We start from the raw sequence: 21,115 nt of genomic DNA on the forward strand, positions 1-21,115 counted from the left end.
GCGTCTGATGGGGGCCGTGTGTTCATATAACTTGTGTTCACATAACATGACAATGCAAAGACTGGGCAAAGCAGAAGCAATTTTTCCTCCCTTCCCCCATTATGGGGTGGAAGACAAAAATCAACTAACTGTACAACTCTTGCAACTAGAAAAAGCTCCTTAAGTTCTTGGGAACAAAGGGGGATTTGGTTCGAGAGAAGCCCCACTGCAGTCGCCACTTAGCAGCAAACAACTGGGGTGCACCGATAGGGCAGACATTTCACACACTCTCTTCGCTGAGGTCAACATAATTGGCAAAGCTATCTTAAATGACAACACCTTCAGAAAGCAGTGCTCCAGACATTCTTCACCAAAGCTTCGGATGGCATTGGCAGGTCCCATTGTGGGGAGGAGGCACATATCAGCTGCCGTTATCTCTTGATACCATGAAAAACTGCTTCACAAGAGGGTGGGCAAAGACTGGTCAGTCGCCAAACCCTCATGGAAGGAAGAGGAGGCTGCTGCTTGCACTTTAATAGTGGCATGTGACAGCCACTTCTTCCATCAAATAATGCAAAAAAGGAAAGAATAGAGCCAACTGCACATGACAGTGGATCTACTCTCCTTCCCCCACACCAGCGTTGGAAATCCAAACACTTTGCCTTGTAACAGGCAGTGGTCTCGCTGCCTAAATGTTCTGCACACCCTGCACAGACAATCTAGCCCTCCTTAAGCCTGTCCTTTTCTGGAGCCAAGCTTTGAGAGGTTGGCCCAGAGCAGGCAACGCACCTATCGCACCCTACTTCTGACATAGTACCTCCCAGAATTGGGGGATGGTCTTGGGCTGGGCTGCAATCTGTGGCCACCATACAGACCAACAACTGCCCCTGACTCACTCTCTCCAGTAGGGGAGGAATGAGATGGAGGGCGGGAAGGCATAAAGCAGCACTGACATGGACATTAACACTGACATATAACAGCATTGCCGCCCTGCATCTCAGCAACCAGGGGGGCATTGTTGGAGTGTCTCCAAAGAGGCAGCAAGGGAAATGGGGGTGGCTAGAGCTCTGTTGCGCCATCTCTCTTCTACTCTCTGCCAGTTACCATGCTTCTTTTCATCTTCTTCCTTAAAAGCCTTTTAATGATAGCAGTGACTCACCGAGATTACCATTGTCCTTATAGGGGGAATGAGTCTCAGCCACACATGACTGGAGCCTAACAGGGCAAGACATCACACAGCTTTCTGCAGCAACACCTTGAATGAGAACATGAATATGTTCATGGTGTGGTCCAAATGTCATTCCGAGATGGTGAGGGAGAGGGCATTTTGCTGATAGGACACCAGCAAATGTCCAACATATCACTAGCAGCCCCAGCTAGTTGTACTCCCAGCCAAAATATCTAGCTAAGTACTCTAGCATCTCTCTGCCATGCAGCAGCAGCTGCAATAGAGACTCCCTGCTCTTTGACAAATTAACTGACTGTGGAAGCAGGTGGCCTACCAGGCCATTGAGGGGGGCCATGCTGGTGACTACAGACGGTCAGTGCTGGACTCCCGCAGAATGCTGATATGCAGGAAACCGATAAGATATTGTCATCATCTACAAATGAATATGTTGTCTAAGCAGGGTTGACTGGAGGCAGCGGCAAAGTGTGGCAGTTGGAGCAGGGGTCTCAACATAATCGATCTCAAGCTCCTGCTCACTTTTAAAGCAGCAAAGCTTCACGTCAAAGTATCTGAAGTGATCCCAGCACTGCTGGCGTCTAAACTAGGTCAGCACCAGGCAGGCCTCAATGGCTGGTGGCTGCTGAATACTGCTCTCTGCAGTCTCGCTCTGTGCAGAGGCACTGATGAGGTTTTTGAAGCAGCAACTTCATCCATGGAAAACTCTGTTCAGTTGGCAAATCACCATCCCTGAAGAGAAATCGGACAGCTTCAGTGTGTCTCCTTATATATTGAGGGATCCACATGTTTTTGGGTAGGCATATCCTGATTGGCTGGCTACATTTATGCAAACCTCAGTTGGCGAATGCTTGCTCATAATTGGAGGATTATAACCCAGAGAGTCCAGTAGAGGGTGGAGCCAATGCGAGATAGAACATCCTAAAGTATGTATCCATATACTGACAAAACAGGAGAAGGAATCCTAAAAACATCCCAAAAAATTAAAAAGAATCTAATCACATATGCCAAGTTCATAAGAATGAGGGTCTGATTCCTAGTCAATGACTTTTGACTTCTTCCAAGTTGATGGTGTGAGCAATTTTGGTCCAGTGTCCGCTATTCGCTATTCATTCAGTCTCTTGCTCAGGGTCACTGACAATTCACTGATGTAGTGAACCCCACAGGTGTTACATGTGATATCATGGTGATGTCATACACCACTTCATTCTCCCTCTGGGGTGGGGGTAGGAGAGAGGGGGAGTGGGGCTGGGGGGAGCCCTGCCTTTGTTGTAAGCGCTGACTGCTTGTGACTTGACTCTGGTTAGATGTTCTGATAGTTGTGCCATGTAAGGGAGTCCCACTGAAATGCTTCTGGTGGTCCTCCTTGATTAAGCAGAGTCCACTCTGATCTGAAGTAATGGTGGGAATTTCAACATCCTCTACTTGTATCCATTGGTCCTGAGTACCCCTGGACGTGAGTACCCCCTGGACCTGCTGTGCCTCCCTCTCTATCCTCCTCACTGAAAAGATTTTGTGCACTGTTAGAAGGCTCCTCGCCACTGATCTTTGATATTGTAAGTGGTAATGAGAGTTTAGGTAAACAAAATGGTCGGGTAGGTGGCCGTCCTGTAGTGCTTGCAGTCACAAACAGAACAATGATAACTTAATATATTCAAGTGGATGTACCATCCACGTCTGTCTCTCAACCATTTTGAACTGTGTGGTCTTTGTAAGGTCGTGCTGTAAAGGCAGTTTGCAACTAGTACACAGCATTAAGTCATAAGACAAAGTTCATGGAACTTCAGCTCTAAATGAAAGCTCTGTGCGAATATAATTCATATTTGTAAGAATCCACTACTTGCAGCAATTCCAGACAGCAATTATTTTGTCAGCAGAGGTTTTCTTCAAAGTGAGAGCAAGGAGAAGATCACAGCTCATTGTCATCTGCTCTGTCTGGTTTTACAGGGGGAGTACTTACATACATATGTACACACATATGCAAACTTATCCTGAGCGCCAACAGGGAAGGAACTACATCCCCCCTTAATATCACCAGGTCCTCGGTGGAGAGGGTGGACAGTGACAAGTACCTTGGTGTCCACATCACCGAGGGCCTGATTCTGGGAATTCCCTCAAATACTGAGGAACTTCTACTCCTGGCTACGAGAATCTTTAAGGATTCCAACCAACTGGATAATGGCCTTTTCTCACTGTTGAGGTTGGGAAGAGGGTACCGGTTACACCAGGCCGGCACTGAGTGGCCCAGGAGGAGCTTCTACTTACAAGGATCCTAAATATGGTCGTTTCAACTGCTGGAACTTCCTCTGTCTTGAAGTTCTGTTTCTGCATTTATACAGAAGCATTGAAAAAAGTGGACCAGGGGGCTGATCAGTGTCATTTATCTAATCAGAGTCTTAAAGTCAAAAAGAGTCAGCACTTAACGGGGAATGCCTCTTTAAAGAAAATATCAGTTAACATGAAAAACTCTCCCAAATCCAAAAGCTAGAGTGCTAAAACTCAAATCTGTGATGTCATAGGGTATAAAGTTTGGAGCTGGTAAGAAATGGTGAAAGATGTTCGAGATGACACTGAGAGCAGCCAGGGGACTGTTCTCAGTATGTGGGTGCATTTTCTGTTTCAGAACTGAGAAAACTCAAAAAGAATGAAGCTCATTAGGGTATAAAAACAACAAACAAAATCAGTCTCTCATTCAATGTCTATGGAGCAGTTTCAGACTTTATCCCCGATGACATCGCAAGTTTGAGACTTACTGCTCTGGCTTTGAGAGAGAGTAGCTCAAGTTCATAGATATTGATTGAACTTTTCTAGATAACATTTTGTAATTCCTCATTTAGATGGTGTTCCCCTTAAATATGTTATACATCAACAGGTAGTGTTGAGTTTAATGATTGAAAAGGTGACAAAGACAATGCAGTCGGAATGAATTTCTTAAAAAGGAAAACTGAGAGCAGCACAGTGGTGAGTATGACATGGTTCATTGGCACTGATGGATTTTGATAATACATTCATCTGATGCTGAATTTGTTTTTACCAGCATTTATGTGAGAATTCTGTGTGTGTGTGTGTGTGTGTGTGTGTGTGTGTGTGTGTGTGTGTGCGTGTGTGTGTTTCAGCACCTGATGTGCGCTGGCCTATGGTGTTTGGTAGAAGGTGATACATCCTGCAAGACCAAACTGGATCCTCCTCTGGATGGAACAGAGTGTGGAGCAGATAAGGTAGGACCGTCTCACTCACGCACACTGGGCTTCCAGACCTCTTTCAAAAGTTTGTAAAAATCTCTTATAAACAATGCTATATGCATCTCGTGTGTATAAAGAAAGAAAAATAGCCTCAAACAGTGACTTGGCTTGCAGGGTGATGGTCAAAGAATTGCAAATACAAACAAACATTGTATAGAATTCAAGTTCGGCAGTATTTCCCCGTTAAAGTCTTTTTTTCGGGGTCGTATGCTGTAAAGCCCTCTGAGGCAAATTGCGATTTGTGATATTGAGCTTTATAAATAAAATTGAATTGAATTGAACATGATTGAAGATGCTGGGTTTCACTCCACTTCCACATTTCATGGACAAAAATCATTTGGATGCTGCAAATTAACAGTAGCTGTTCTATGATTTGCCTTAACCCACTTAGCAATTATGTCCACATTACTGATGATTGTTAGTCAAAATTGTCATTATGTAAATATGTTGTGAAAGCACCAATAGTCAACCCGAAAAATATTGTCATGATATCGATATTGATATATTTGGTATTTGATGTTATCCATATCACCCATGCCAAGGGTGCCATGCTCTACCAACTCATCTAAAGGTGCTACATTGTCATGAATGCAATGGTGAGACATGCTGTGACATGAACACCATTGCATTCATGACAATGTAGTGGTGTTCATGTCACAGCATGTCTCACCATTGCATTCATGACAGTGGTGAGACATAGCATGTCTCACTATTGTCATGAATGCAATGGTGGTGAAGAGGGGCTGGCTGGCATTTTGAATAATTTTAGCCATCTTAGGCCAAAGGAGAGGGGGTTGTAGCCGATTCAGTGGTCTGGCATGGACCAGTGGTCACTACCACGGACCAGTGGTCACTACCACTAGGGGTGCTAAAGATACTGGTTGCGACCAGCTCCTCAATGGTCTGGACCAGCTGCTCCCTGGCACAGACCAGTGGTCGCTGCTCGCGACCAGCTCCTCAGTGGTCTGTCCTGTGTTCCTTGTGGTCTTTCTGGATCAGTTAATGAGTGGTCCATGGGTTGATTTTTGTATTTTTAATACACCTTCTCCCTTCTCAGGAATTGCCTTATTTGTATGTTTTTTTCAAATAAGGCAAGTGCTGATATAATTCCTGATGTATTTGTACAAGGAACAAAGCTTGAGGTGGTACAGGAGTTTAAATATCTGGGAATCATGATAGACTCACAGCTACGCTTCAAACAACAAGTAAAAAGAACTGTGAATCGAATAAAATTTAATCTCTCTAACAAATACATTAGAAGTAACTTAACTGTCGATTCAGCCAAACTGTACCTTAAAGGGCCAGTATGTAAAATGGGTTGAAAACAGTGACATGTAGCGTTTAGATTCTAGATTGCAGCGCTCACTCGCTCGCCTGTGCTCACCCCTCCCGTCGGCAAAGTTACGGTGGCCTCCGAGGACCAAAACACTTTGGAAAAATGGCGTCGTCCGCGACAGAGAGCAACGTCTCTGCTGGTAACTTATCCGAAGCAACGAGCAATGAGGTGAAGATCTAAACCATATTACAATATGTTATAGGTTATCAGTGAGAGGTTAGGAGTATTGTATTCCTAATTGTTTTGGTAACACGAGCAAACATTAGCACAGTAATGCTAAATAAAGTCATGCACAGCATGCAATAATCCTTAGGTTGGTAGGATAACTATTAACATTACATATTATAATATGCGTTTGCAGAGTGATTTTCCACAGGAGACAGGGAGAGGAGGGAGAGAAGGGAGAGAGAGAGGGAGAGGAGGAAGACGAGGGAGAGGGAGAGGGAGAGGAGGAAGACGAGGGCAAGGAAGAGGTGCAGGAAGGGCCAGGTGACGTGCCTCAGCCACGGAGAGGGAAGAGGAGGAGGGGAGGATGTTATGCCTGTTATGCCTTTGACATAAGACTAAAATTTTCGCAAGTGTTTTACAGTAATTGCTCTACCTGGAGATGATGTAACGTTACGAACTCTCCTCCTCACTCCCTACTTGTCGAGTCCGACACGTAACGCTATTATACTACGTGCTGACAAATAGTAGCATTTATTTTAGTAGTTTACCTGTCCAGCAGAAAACATGCCACTTCAGCATCGGATTGAAGCCCTTTGTCCTTCATGAACCCCCTCCATCACTGAAAAACGTCATCGATGTTAATTCTCTGCCGCCGCTTGTCCCGTTTTCTTTGGCCCTCTTTGCGTCTTCTTTTCCTCGCAAATGATGGTTCGGGTTCATTCTCTCCTGTTGCGTGGTAAGTGTGGTCCATTCGCAAACTTTATAACTTAAAAAACTTTTCACTACTCTCTATCGACGAACTACTAACACTCTCTGCTGTTTCCTCCTCCTTCTTCCTTACTTCCGCTGTCTTCTTTGTTGGTTTATTTACACACGCAAAACGCGTTCTCTGGCTGTCTGGATTGTCCGCTCGGGCTGCCGTACATACATGGCAGCGTAAGATGGCGACCTCTCTAAAGCAAGGCCCTTGCTATATATATATTAAAGCATAATTATAAGGCTACGAAAATCAAACGAATTTTATTTTATAGCGATTATACACTTGTATAAACATATTAATGGGTAGAATATTCAGATTCAGATTCAGATTTGACAATAAACCATGCCAAATATTACACACTGGCCCTTTAATGCGATGATAGTGCCACATATTACCTACTGTATAACAACCTGGGCACTGGCATGTAAGTCCACGCTAAAGCCTGTTGAAATTGCATACAAACAATCTCTGAAAATTCTAGATAAAACGCCCAACACATACCATCATTGTGCCATCTTGAAGAAATATGAACTCCTGAGTTGGGAAAACATAATAAAAAATTCAGATTGTATCCTGGTCTATAAAATCCTCCACGGACTGGCTCCACCTCTGTTAAGTGAATTTATAAAGAAAAACACAAATAGGTCAACCAGAGCAGGATCCAGAGGTGACTGTCTGGTCCCATTTAGGAAAACTGTTTTTGGGCAGTCAGCGTTCTCATATCGAGCGTCACATACATGGAACACAGTACCGAGTGACATACGAGATATACCAACCCTTACCTCATTCACTAAACACTTAAAAATATGGTTCCTAGATAATCAATACTGTACTCATATCCTATCTTGATCCTCTGAATGTGCTGTATGTATTTGTTTGCTGTAATGTGTGGGATTATTTGTTGGGCTGTAATTTTGGGGATGTTGCTGGTGTAAAACCAATCCTCGTGACCTTGTATACACACATATAATTATGTAGGTGAATACTGTGAATAGTGCGTACACAAATACATCTGTGTACATTTAACAAGTGCAATAATATCTGCACACTTATCTGTGTGTAAGAAATATGTCAAAATATGCAATAACACCAGCAGGTTTTGACACTACAGCACCTAGCACTTTAGCACTCAAGTGCTTTAGCACCTAAACACTTCAGCACTCAAGCACTTTATGGCTCCCCAAATTCTGGTTCTGTCAAGAGTACACGGTTTAATGCTTATTGTTTTTCTGTCTGACTACTGTACTTTTATTATCTTAACATCAACCTGCCCCCAGGGACTAAAGATGGAAATTAGCCACTGGCTATAATCTTGCATATTTACATGTAAATGTTATGATCAATATGCACTGTCCCTGTTTTTGTTTCTTAAATAAATAAATCTACAAATCTATAAATGTCGTGTTGGCAGCACTGTTAGCTGAATAAATGTCAGAGATCAGAGTTTAAAGCCTGACCAGGGACAAAGACTGCAAATTAGCACTAAAGATACTGGTCCTGACCAGCTCCTCGGTTGTCGTGACAGGCTCCTCAGTGACCTGTCCTGTGTTCCTTGTGGTCTGTCTGTTGTCTGGATCAGTTAATGAGTGGTCTGTGGGGTGATTTTTGTATTTTTAATACACTTTCTCCCTTCTCATGGTGTTGGCAGCGTTAGCTGCATATTAGCTGAAACTAGACGTCTTATATGCATGCCATTTTCCCATTTTTTATGGCAATGTTGTACGTATTGTCCCGTAAAATGAAAAAATCACATTCTTTTGTCTGTCAAATATACTATATTATGCATATTCTTTATTGTTGCACTGTAATATTGCAGTTCGTGTCTCTCCCTCTCTTTCTCTGCACAGTATGAGTCTCTATTTTATTTAACCGTTTATAACTATGAACCAGTGGTCCAAGATACTGGTCGTGACTGCTCAGTGGTCGGGAACATCAGGTCCCTAACACGGACCAGTGGTCAGTGGTCTGGACCAGCTGCTCAGTGGTCGGGACCAGCTACTCCCTGGCACGGACCGGTGGTCGCGACCAGCTCCTCAGTGATCTGTCCTGTGCTCCTTGTGGTCTGTCTGTTGTCTGGATCAGTTAATGAGTGGTTGGTGGAGTGATGTATAATTTTAATACACCTTCTCCCTTCTGCTGATGTGTTTGTCTATCAAATATAGCCTACTATTGATTATGCCTATGTTCTTATTGTTGCACCATAATATTGCAGTTTGTGTGGTTACAACTAGTCTCTCATTCCCCCTCTCTTTCTCTATGCACAGTATGAGTGGCTATTTTATTTAACTGCAGTGTTTCCCCTACCATTATTTTGGGGGGCGCCTTGGAGCGGATCCTGTGCTGCGTCCAGGCGTTGTCACGTAAATAACAAATTCCAGCATTTGAATTGTGCTTCAAGAGTTGAGGGAAATAAAACCACCATAACCGAAATAAGTTTGCAATTTACAATAAAAATGTACACGTAATATTTACAGAATATAACAGAAAAATGGAATACAGACATTGGATTCAAACAAACACATCCACCTGAATTCATTTCATTCATCAATAATTTTTCCAAGGCTTTTTCGGCATGGAACCTCGGAAAGCCCTCGAACCGCACCAGGATGCCTATTGTGGCCTACATAAAAGAACACAATTTAGGAAAAAAAAAAAATAGATCCATTACAAGAATGATGACACATTGACAGCTATATTACTATTAATGAACAGATGTATTTGTATTTATGGGTGATTAAGTAAACAATATAACATAAATACTGTTAGAATAGTAGAATTTGGATATCAATGGAGACTAAAAATACAAAGTAATACAAAGTAATCGGAGCGCAAAGGCCACAAGCTTCAGCACCCCCTATAGTTATTGCCACCTGTGGTCTGTATATTATGGAGGCCCCTTAGGGTCAGGTGGGAGAAAAATGAATAAACTGTGCACACAATTTATTTTTCTAACCTAGGGGGCTCCATAGTATAGCGACCACAAGGACTGCACATAGACAATCTGTCTGTCTTCTAATTTCAAAATACAGTATATTTTAATTACAATCTAGGCCACAGACAACCAAATATAATTCATGAACGAAATATAATACTTTTATTTGTGTTTATTTTTGTCCCTTAGGCTGCTTCTTTATGTAAGCAGTTGCCTAAATAGGTCAGAAGGTGGCGCTGTTGTGTTGTTTATGCCCTTGGGTGTTACGCGATTGTTGCTGTTTGTCCTTTACCGGACACCATGTTTTCAGTTATTCGCTCTGCGTGGCCCCCATTTTGTCTCAGTGTTTGTTTATGGTTTGTAAGGTAAGCACTATAGATAGTCCTCCTCATCATAGTCCGATATCTCGACCATAAACGGTTAATACGCTGTTTTGTTTAAATGATGTGTTTATTGAGACGTTTACCATCTGATGAAGTTTTAGGAGTTTGTAACTTGGTTTTATATGCATATGTCAGCCATGATTACGGCTAGCTTTTTAGTTGTATGTGTGCTAGCTCCGCGGGTACTGTCTGCTATTTATCTACCTGTGGGTTTTCTCTTATGCTCTGTGTTTTGAGCTGAAACCTTGTTTTAAGGGGTTTAGTAGCTGTGAAGGTACAGCACTTTATTCTGAATACTGTACAATTACTTTTATATGTTGTATCTTAACGGACTCAGTGTTTGTTTATGGTGTGTAAGGTGACGCCGCCAGCATCGACAACCGTGCGGTCTCAGCCACGATCTTGACTAACCGTGTGTCCGACTCGTCCCTCACATCGCACCCCAACAACAACAACATTAACACAACGCAGAGTCTCCGGGTGTGGAGAGACGTAATCTCTCACGGGCTTGGTTACATCTTTGGTGCCCTGACCCGGATCGTGGTGCTTCGAGACCGAAGAGGAAGTGAACTACGCTGCTGTATTGAACTGTTATTATCCAAGTGTATCGTGTGACGAACTGAGTTATTAGTGTGAAGATGCGTTGCCAGGATATTCATCCTCTCCAACATATCCTTTGAAAGTTGAAGTGTATCTCATTTTGTTGTGTTTTTTATTTCTCTAAAAACAAAAAAAAAGAGAGAGAGAGAGAGAGAGAGAGAGAGAGAGATCTTAAAGCTACTTGAATGGTAAATAAGTATAATTGATGTGAAACATTTCCAGTGTGGCTGGATAATCTCATTTATATTCTCTGTGCTAAACATAGATTTGTGTAATGATGTTTTGATTTTACTTGAAGTTAAAAGTAAGTTTTTGAGTTAATAAGTGATAATCGTGCCACACATTTCATTTTGGTTATTACATTCAAACATAGTTATACTCACTCACAGCTAAGCATATAACAAGTAATTCACACACACACACACACACACACACACATTTTATTCTGCTGCTTAAATCTGAGATAGAGAACATTGGAGACGATGAGTGACTATGCAGACTCTCCACTGAAGCAGGGTCCCTCTGCAGCAACATCAGGCCCCCCACCTACTCCTGGGCCTGTAACAAGCCACAGCTATGACTTGCCGAGGAGGACACCTACTCACCTCTCCAGTGAAGAAGCGACGGCTGGCACCAGCAACCAACAGCCAGCTGTGAGGTCAAAGCTTACCACCCAGTTCCCCACGTCCCCTAGCCAGCAGCTGCAGTACCACACTTCAGTTCGGCAGGCCATAGACTCAGGACTGGGAGCACAGCTCACCCCATCACCCCCAACACTGTCACCTTATCCTCCCCATGCTGCTCCAGCTCAAGTGTCCACATTACCAGCTCGCCATGAACCATCCAACTGTCTTCCCTTATCCCACGCAGGTTTATCAGCCTAGCCCCGAGGTCCCCACCAACTTTGCTGATCTCTTACCTGCGCCCCAAGCCCCCATGTCAAGTTTCCAAACACCACAACCAATGAACATTATGAATAACCCCTCTGCAGCTGAGCAGATCCCTCAAGGCACAGAGTATGGACAAATCCCCCAGCTGCACGTGTCACAATCTGCTGTCCACCACTCTCAGATTCCCCTGCACTCATCTACCAACAGTGCATGGGGCCCCACTGCAGCTTTACCCAGTCCTCTGAATATGACTCATGCAGCTTTTGACTACACAGCTTCTCCCCACGCCCGTGCCCCAGTACATCTACAGCCCCCTGCTTCAGCCCCCCAAGTCAGCATGTATCCTGATTCAGTCCCCCAACCCACCCTCCTGCCTCCACACTTCACCCAGCACATGCATGCACCAATAAATTCCCCAGTCAGAGCCACAGCCATCCCGAGCCTCCCACCAGCTGCCTATGGTGGTTTCCTGCAGACTCATTAGGTGAAAAATGTCCAAGTCTTCACTGATAATGCTGATAGCAAGATGCTTGTAGAGGACTGGGTTTGTGACATGCAATATCTCCTGGAGGCAATAGAGCTCCCCCTTCACCTCTGCTTTTCCACTGTTGTGCGTCATCTGAGTGGTGAGGCCAGAAAGCTGGTTCTGAATCTACCTCCCCAAGACTAAACCCCTGAAAAGGCATTTGAGGAACTGAGGGCAGAGTACGGTGACAAACAGGGCTCCCTGGACCCACTGGCTGACTTCTTTGAGCGTGGCCAGAGGTCAGGGGAGTCTGCCTGCTCTTATGCTATAGCACTGGAGGCAACATTGTGAGCTGTAGAAGAAAGCCAAAGAGGTGGTAAGCCTTTCCCCGACCGTGACTGCAAACTCACCCGGCAGTTCTTAAGAGGACTTAATGATGAGGAGGTATACATGAGGATTGCTCCAATGAAACCCCGGCTTCTGAGCTTCTGGGAGCTGCAAGCCGAGCTCAGGGATCTGACAAAAGAAACAAAAAAGTTCCAGTCACTAACCAAGTCCAAGAAGACCTATGCTCAGGTCCAGGTTGCATCAGAGTGTAGCTCAAACGTGAAGACAGAGAAGGCTAAACATATATCAGTGTGTTCAGAGCTAACAGAGCTGGTCAAGAAATTAGCTCTTTGCCAAGACGAGCAGATGGCCAAGTTGACTCACCTTGAAGCAAGAATTGCTTCTCCGTCCTCTTTCCCCCCATCGAGAGTCCGGCCACCCCATGGGCCTGCAACCCAGACCTCAGTCGTCACTCAGCTCAGCCTTTAACCGGCTAGAGCCCATGGTAACCGGGGCAACTATGGGCCAGCAGCAAGACCCCCCACTGCAGGTGGTTTGGACCAGCAATGGAGGAGAGGGCACCCCTTTAGTGGGCCCCAGGAATGAGGGGGAGGTGGAAGTCAATGGAATGAAGTTCAGGGCGCTCATTGACTCTGGCTCTCAAATAACCAGTATTACGCACAAATACTGGCGTAACCACCCCATCCTTCAGAAACAAAAGCTCCAGCCCTCTAAAGTTCCCATTGAAGGTGCAGCCGGTCAGAGTGTAACCTACCATGGTGTCCTGTGGATTAACTTGAATGTGTGGAGGAAAGAGTTCAAGAATGTACCAGCTTTTGTTGTAATTGACTCAGAGTATCGCTCCTCTGTCCCTCTGCTTGTGGGAACTAATGTCCTCCGTGCCTCTAGAAGCCACCTCCAAGCAACCTATGGCCAGCAGTTTCTTCACCAGGTCAAGGAGAGCCATCCAGAGTGGTACACTTCTCTGCTGGAGATTGGGAGCACTGAACCTTGTGATGTGGATGACATGGTGGGCCCTGCTGTGTACACCGGCCGTAAAGTACCCTTTTCCTGGGGGAAAAGAGATAGATTTAATGTGCAAGATAAAGGCTGGCCCACAAAGAAAGACTTACGCTGCAATGGTTGAAGGCCACTCCTCCCTACAGCTGCCCCAGGACCTCTTTGTCGCTAATTTCCTTGCTGATGTAAAGAGAGGATGTGCCCCTGTCAGAGTGATGAACCTGTCCCAGCATGCTATTACCATCAAGCCTCACACACATCTGGCCAACCTGATGGACGGTGTTGTGGACTTTTCAGACAAAAAGCAGGGCAAATGTTGCAATGGTGGGGGCGAAGAGACATGTCTGAGTCTCGACCAGGTTGTTGCAAATTGTGCAGTGGACTTGAGAGAAGCAGCAGTGGAAGATGAACACCAGCGCTCCCTCCTTAAGGAGCTTGTGGAGAGGAATGTAGGTGTATTCTCTCAGCATCCCATGGATTTTGGTCACACAAAAACAGTGCAGCACGAAATCCTTAGTTCTAAGCCCTTTTGGCTCCCTTATCACAAGATTCCCCCATCACAGTGGCAAGATGTGAGAAAGTTGTTGATCGGGATGGAGGCTACAGGAGTCATCAGGCCAAGTAAGAGTCCATATGCTTCACCTGTAGTGGTTGTAACCAAGAACTCACTAAGGTTATGTATTGACTACCGAAAGCTAAACTCCTGCAGCACGAGAGACGCCTTCCCCCTGCCCAGAATAGAGGAGGCGCTGGAGGCTCTGGGGCAGGCAAAGTTCTTCTCTACACTTGACCTCACATCAGGTTACTGGCAGGTGGAAGTGGCGGAGCATGATAAACACAAGACAGCATTCAGCACCCCAATGGGGCTGTTTGAAGCCAACCAAATGCCCTTTGGACTGCAGAACGCCCCTTCCACCTTTCAAAGACTCGTGACCTGCTGCTTCAGGGCTCTGAACTTTACTCATCTCTTGATTTATCTTGATGACCTTTTCATATTCTCTAAAACCTTTGATGAGCATCTAGAGAGACTGCAGCTGGTGTTCAATCGGCTTCAGGAGCACAGCTTGAAGTTGAAACCCTCCAAATGCCAGCTGATGAGACAGGAAGTGCAGTATCTGGGTCATTTGGTGTCTGCTGAGGGAGTCCGGACAGACCCATGGAAGATCAGCAGGGTTAAGGACTGGGAGAGGCCCACAAACCGTAAGAAAGTGCTGCAATTCCTGGGGTTTGTGGGTTACTACAGGCAGTATGTGTGTGGATACTCCACCTTAGCTGCTCCCTTATACTGCCCCACTGCTGATGACCCTAGAAAGAATAAGAGGGGCGGGAAGAAAAGTGTGGAGCCTGACCCACCCTTCTTGTGGACCGATGAATGTGAGGAGGCATTCCAGACCCTGAAAGAAAAGCTGATGTCCGCTCCTGGGCTGGGCTCTCCTGATTACAGCCTGCCTGTTGTCCTCCAGACGGATGCCTCAGGGGAGGGGCTTGGCGTCATCTTGGTTCAGGTCCAGCGTGGCGCAGAGAGGGTCATAGCCTTCGCCAGCAGAGGTTTGAGTCCAGCTGAGACGAGGTACCCTGCAGACAAACTCGAGTTCCTTGCTTTAAAATGAGCAGTGACAGACAAATTCTATGACCACCTCTATGGGTGTAGATTCTCAGTCCTGACAGACAATAACCCTCTCAAGTATGTCATGTCCTCTGCAAAGCTGGATGCTACGGGTCAGCGGTGGGTGTCTTGGCTGGCTGCCTTTGATTTTGACGTCCAATATAGGAGGGGCCAGAGCAACGCTAACACCGATGCACTCTCACGTATGTCCAACCAGGAGGTCACCGAGGTCCTATGAACGTGTCCCCAGCAGGTGAGGTCCAGTGAGCCTAGGCATGGCTTGGGACGGCCCGCACAGGACCCAGTAAGCCCCACAAGCCAGAGCATGTCTGCCTTGGAGAAACCCCAATCTGAACCCCTCAGACCTGATGAGTCCTACAGAGACGTGGGGATGGAGTCACTGCCTGCCATGACAAAACAGGAGATCCGTGCGGGGCAGAATGAAGATCCTGTTATTGTCCCTGTCTTGCACTATAAGAGTCTGAACCAGAAACCAAGCCGCAGCGAGAGGGTCAGTGGTGGTGGGCAGGTGTGCCTTCTCTTAAAGGAGTGGAGGAGGTTAGTAAATCTCGTTTAATCTGGACAGACAGTCTCAAAACTTATAAGAGGGGCCTCCGCAATGCCAGAGCAAACTATTACTCAGCATTAACAGAAGACAATAAGAACAACCGCAGGTTTCTTTTCAGCACTGTAGCCAGGCTGACTGAGAGTCAAAGCTCTATTGAGCCTTGTATTCCTTTAGCCCTTAGCAGTAATGATTTTATTAGCTTTTTTAATGACAAAATTCTAACTATTAGAGGCAAAATTCATGACCCCCTGTCCTCAGATAGTACCTATCTAACCTCAAACACAGCTGTAAAACCTAATATATATTTAGATTGCTTCTCCCCAGTTTCTCTTCAAGAATTGGCCGCAGTGATTTCTTCATCTAAATCATCGTGTCTCTTAGACCCCATCCCAACTAGGCTACTTAAGGAGGTCTTTCCTTTAGTTAACACTCATATATTAGATATGATCAATATATCCTTATTAACAGGCTATGTACCACAGTCTTTTAAGGTAGCTGTAATTAAACCTCTACTAACAAAGCCCACCCTGGATCCAGAGGTGTTAGGCAACTATAGACCAATATCTAATCTTCCCTTTATGTCAAAGATCCTTGAGAAAGTAGTCGCAGACCAGCTGTGTGATTTTCTCCATGATAATAATTTATTTGAGGAATGTCAGTCAGGATTTAGAGTGCATCATAGCACTGAGACAGCACTAGTTAAAATTACAAATGACCTTCTGATTACTTCAGACAAAGGACTTGTCTCTGTACTTGTTTTATTAGATCTTAGTGCGGCGTTTGACACAATTGACCATCAAATTCTGCTGCAGAGACTGGATCACTTAATTGGCCTAAAAGGTTCTGCACTGAGCTGGTTTAAATCTTATTTATCTGATCGTTTTCAGTTTGTTGACGTTCATAATGAATCGTCCTTACGTACCAAAGTTTGTTTTGGAGTTCCGCAAGGTTCTGTGCTCGGACCAATCCTATTTACTCTATATATGCTTCCTTTAGGTAACATCATTAGAAATCACTCTATAAATTTCCATTGTTATGCGGATGATACTCAGTTGTATTTATCGATGAAGCAAGAAAGTAATCAATTAACTAAACTCCATAACTGCCTTAAAGACATAAAAACTTGGATGAGCACCAATTTCCTTATATTAAATTCAGACAAAACTGAAGTTATTGTTCTTGGCCCCAAACAACTCAGAGACTCTTTATCTGATGACATAGTTTCTCTAGATGGCATTGCTCTGGCCTCTAGCACTACCGTAAGAAACCTCGGAATAATATTTGATTAAGATTTGTCTTTTAATTCTCATTTAAAACAAACCTCATGGACTGCATTTTTTCATCTGCGTAATATTGCGAAAATTAGGCCTATCCTGACCCGAAAAGATGCAGAAAAATTGGTCCACGCTTTTGTTACCTCTAAGCTGGATTACTGTAACTCTCTATTATCAGGTAGCTCTAGTAAGTCCTTAAAAACTCTCCAGCTAATTCAGAACGCAGCAGCACGTGTACTAACAGGAACTAAGAAACGAGATCATATTTCTCCTGTTTTAGCTTCGCTGCACTGGCTCCCTGTAAAATCCAGAATAGAATTTAAAATCCTTATGTTAACTTATAAAGCTCTAAATGGTCAAGCTCCGTCATGTCTTAGAGAGCTCATAGTGCCATATTATCCCACCAGAACACTGCGCTCTGAGAACGCAGGGTTACTCATGGTCCCTAAAGTCTCCAAAAGTAGATCAGGAGCCAGAGCCTTCAGCTATCAGGCTCCTCTCCTGTGGAATCATCTTCCTGTTACGGTCCAGGAGGCAGACACCATCTCTACATTTAAGACTAGACTTAAGACTTTCCTCTTTGATAAAGCTTATAGTTAGGGCTGGCTCAGGCTTGCCCTGAACCAGCCCCTAGTTAGGCTGACTTAGGCCTAGTCTGCCGGAGGACCCCCATATAATACACCGGGCACCTTCTCTCCTTCTCGCGCTCTCTCTCCCTCTCTCTCTCTCTCTCGTATTCTATTACTGCATCTTGCTAACTCGGCCATTCTGGATGTCACTAACTCGGCTTCTTCTCCGGAGCCTTTGTTTTCCACTAACTCTCAGATTAACTCATATCGCAGCGGTGCCTGGACAGCGTGATGTGTGTGGTTGTGCTGCTGCCGTGGTCCTGCCAGATGCCTCCTGCTGCTGCTGCCATCATTAGTCATTAGTCATACAGTACAGGCCAAAAGTTTGGACACACCTTCTCATTCAATGCGTTTTCTTTATTTTCATGACTATTTACATTGTAGATTCCCACTGAAGGCATCAATGAATGGACACGTGGAGTTATGTACTTAACAAAAAAAGGTGAAATAACTGAAAACATGTTTTATATTCTAGTTTCTTCAAAATAGCCACCCTTTGCTCTGATTACTGCTTTGCACACTCTTGGCATTCTCTCCATGAGCTTCAAGAGGTAGTCACCTGAAATGGTTTTCCAACAGTCTTGAAGGAGTTCCCAGAGGTGTTTAGCACTTGTTGGCCCCTTTGCCTTCACTCTGCGGTCCAGCTCACCCCAAACCATCTCGATTGGGTTCAGGTGCGGTGACTGTGGAGGCCAGGTCATCTGCCGCAGCACTCCATCACTCTCCTTCTTGGTCAAATAGCCCTTACACAGCCTGGAGGTGTGTTTGGGGTCATTGTCCTGTTGAAAAATAAATGATGGTCCAACTAAACGCAAACCGGATGGGATGGCATGTCGCTGCAGGATGCTGTGGTAGCCATGCTGGTTCAGTGTGCCTTCAATTTTGAATAAATCCCCAACAGTGTCACCAGCAAAACACCCCCACACCATCACACCTCCTCCTCCATGCTTCACAGTGGGAACCAGGCATGTGGAATCCATCCGTTCACCTTTTCTGCGTCTCACAAAGACACGGCGGTTGGAACCAAAGATCTCAAATTTGGACTCATCAGACCAAAGCACAGATTTCCACTGGTCTAATGTCCATTCCTTGTGTTTCTTGGCCCAAACAAATCTCTTCTGCTTGTTGCCTCTCCTTAGCAGTGGTTTCCTAGCAGCTATTTGACCATGAAGGCCTGATTCGCGCAGTCTCCTCTTAACAGTTGTTCTAGAGATGGGTCTGCTGCTAGAACTCTGTGTAGCATTCATCTGGTCTCTGATCTGAGCTGCTGTTAACTTGCGATTTCTGAGGCTGGTGACTCGGATGAACTTATCCTCAGAAGCAGAGGTGACTCTTGGTCTTCCTTTCCTGGGTCGGTCCTCATGTGTGCCAGTTTCGTTGTAGCGCTTGATGGTTTTTGCGACTCCACTTGGGGACACATTTAAAGTTTTTGCAATTTTCCGGACTGACTGACCTTCATTTCTTAAAGTAATGATGGCCACTCGTTTTTCTTTAGTTAGCTGATTGGTTCTTGCCATAATATGAATTTTAACAGTTGTCCAATAGGGCTGTCGGCTGTGTATTAACCTGACTTCTGCACAACACAACTGATGGTCCCAACCCCATTGATAAAGCAAGAAATTCCACTAATTAACCCTGATAAGGCACACCTGTGAAGTGGAAACCATTTCAGGTGACTACCTCTTGAAGCTCATGGAGAGAATGCCAAGAGTATGCAAAGCAGTAATCAGAGCAAAGGGTGGCTATTTTGAAGAAACTAGAATATAAAACATGTTTTCAGTTATTTCACCTTTTTTTGTTAAGTACATAACTCCACATGTGTTCATTCATAGTTTTGATGCCTTCAGTGAGAATCTACAATGTAAATAGTCATGAAAATAAAGAAAACGTATTGAATGAGGTGTGTCCAAACTTTTGGCCTGTACTGTACTTCTACTGTTATTATACACATATGACTATTGTCACACATGTATACTGCCAGATATTAATACATACTTTCAACATATTGTACCACAGTAGCCAGAACTATAACTATAATATTATTACTTTCAATAATGTTGTTGTAAGCTACTGTCATTACCTGCATCTCTCTCTCTCTCTCTCTCTCTCTCTCTCTGTCTCTCTCTGTGTCATTGTGTCATACGGATTACTGTTAATTTATTATGCTGATCTGTTCTGTACGACATCTATTGCACATCTGTCTGTCCTGGAAGAGGGATCCCTCCTCAGTTGCTCTTCCTGAGGTTTCTACCGTTTTTTTTTCCCCTGTTAAAGGGGGTTTTTTGGGGAGTTTTTCCTTATCTGCTGCGAGGGTCATAAGGACAGAGGGATGTCGTATGCTGTAAAGCCCTGTGAGGCAAATTGTGATTTGTGATATTGGGCTTTATAAATAAAATTGATTGATTGATTGATTGATAATTAGAGATGGTATCATGTATCGCCGCATCCGAGACTGCCAAAGGGGAGTAGTGGAGCAGCTAGTACTGCCAGAGAAGCTGCGTGAATTGGTCAAGACGGCTCTTCATGCTGACTCAGGGCACTTAGGTTTTGAGAGGACTGTGCAGATGATAAGGGAGAGATTTCACTGGCCACGGATGTTCCAGGAGATAAAGGCTTGGTGTGAGCAGTGTGAGAGGTGCTGTCTAAGAAAGACCCCAACTGCAGGTGTCAGGGCTCCCCTGGTCAGCATTCACAGCAGTGCTCCCATGGAGCTCGTATGTATGGACTTTCTGACTCTGGAGAAGTCGAAGGGCAGAATAGAAAATGTCCTCATCGTCACTGAACACTTCTCACGCTATGTGCAGGCATACCCCACTAAAGACCAAAAGGCCAGAGTGCTGTGGAGAAACTTCTTCTGCCGGTTTGGTTCCCTGCGAAATTGCATGCAGACCAGGGGCGCAATTTTGAAAGTGCTGTTGTGAAGGAGCTGTGTAAGTGTACTGGCATCACCAAGCCCACACAACCCCACACTGAAAGGTTCAACTGCACCCTCATGAACATGTTTGGGACACTGGAGCCCCACCTGAAGCTCCGGTGGCATGATTATGTGGATGCAATGACCCACGCCTACAACTGCACACGCCATGACTCTACTGGATACACGCCATACTACCTGATGTTTGGCAGGCATCCCAGGCTCCCTGTTAACCTGATCTTTGGGCTCCAGACCACTAATGAGCCATGTGAATATAGTGAGTATGTCCAGACTCTGCATGACTGTCTGTCACAGGCCTATGTCCAGGCTAATCAGACCTCTCGCAAGGCTAAGGGACAACAGAAAAAGTACTATGACCAGAGAGCAAAGAGTCAAGTCTTCAACCCAGGTGACAGAGTTCTTTTTAAAGTGTGTCATGTGGAGGGGTGGCAGAAACTGGGAGACAAGTGGGAGCCTCATCCGTATATCGTGGTGAAGAAGCAGCCTGGCATACCTGTGTATGTGGTGCGATCAGAAAATGGTGACACAGAGAGGGTGGTCCACCACAATCTCCTCACACAGTGTATGTTTCTTCCAGTAGAGCGGGCTGCTGTGGTGTCAAGAGGGGAGGTTGAGCCAGACACAGAGGAGGACTTGGAGGTGGATAACACGGAGGGAAATGTGGAGAAACCTTTACCTGAGGCAACAAATGGGCAGTTTGAACACACAGGAATGGAGGAAGTGGATGGGGAAATGAGTGAAGGAGGGGAGGAAAGTGTAACTGTCAGGTGCACCAACTCGCCTCCCAGACCCAGTGCCCCAAGGAGGAACTTGCAGA

At 45.0% G+C, this 21,115-nt stretch overlaps 1 protein-coding gene across 2 annotated transcripts in view; it reads left to right on the forward strand.

The window, feature by feature from the left end:
* adamts17 (ADAM metallopeptidase with thrombospondin type 1 motif, 17) overlaps positions 1 to 21,115 on the forward strand; it is a 526,549-nt gene that overhangs the window by 287,656 nt on the left and 217,778 nt on the right. For both annotated transcript variants that reach the window (XM_033627478.2, XM_078162521.1), the window contains one exon: positions 4,279 to 4,380. In XM_033627478.2, the coding sequence (XP_033483369.1) occupies positions 4,279 to 4,380 (102 nt within the window). The remainder of the gene's footprint in view (positions 1 to 4,278; positions 4,381 to 21,115) is intronic.

Source organism: Epinephelus lanceolatus, chromosome 2 (genome assembly GCF_041903045.1).
Source record: "Epinephelus lanceolatus isolate andai-2023 chromosome 2, ASM4190304v1, whole genome shotgun sequence".
Lineage (NCBI taxonomy): Eukaryota > Metazoa > Chordata > Actinopteri > Perciformes > Serranidae > Epinephelus > Epinephelus lanceolatus.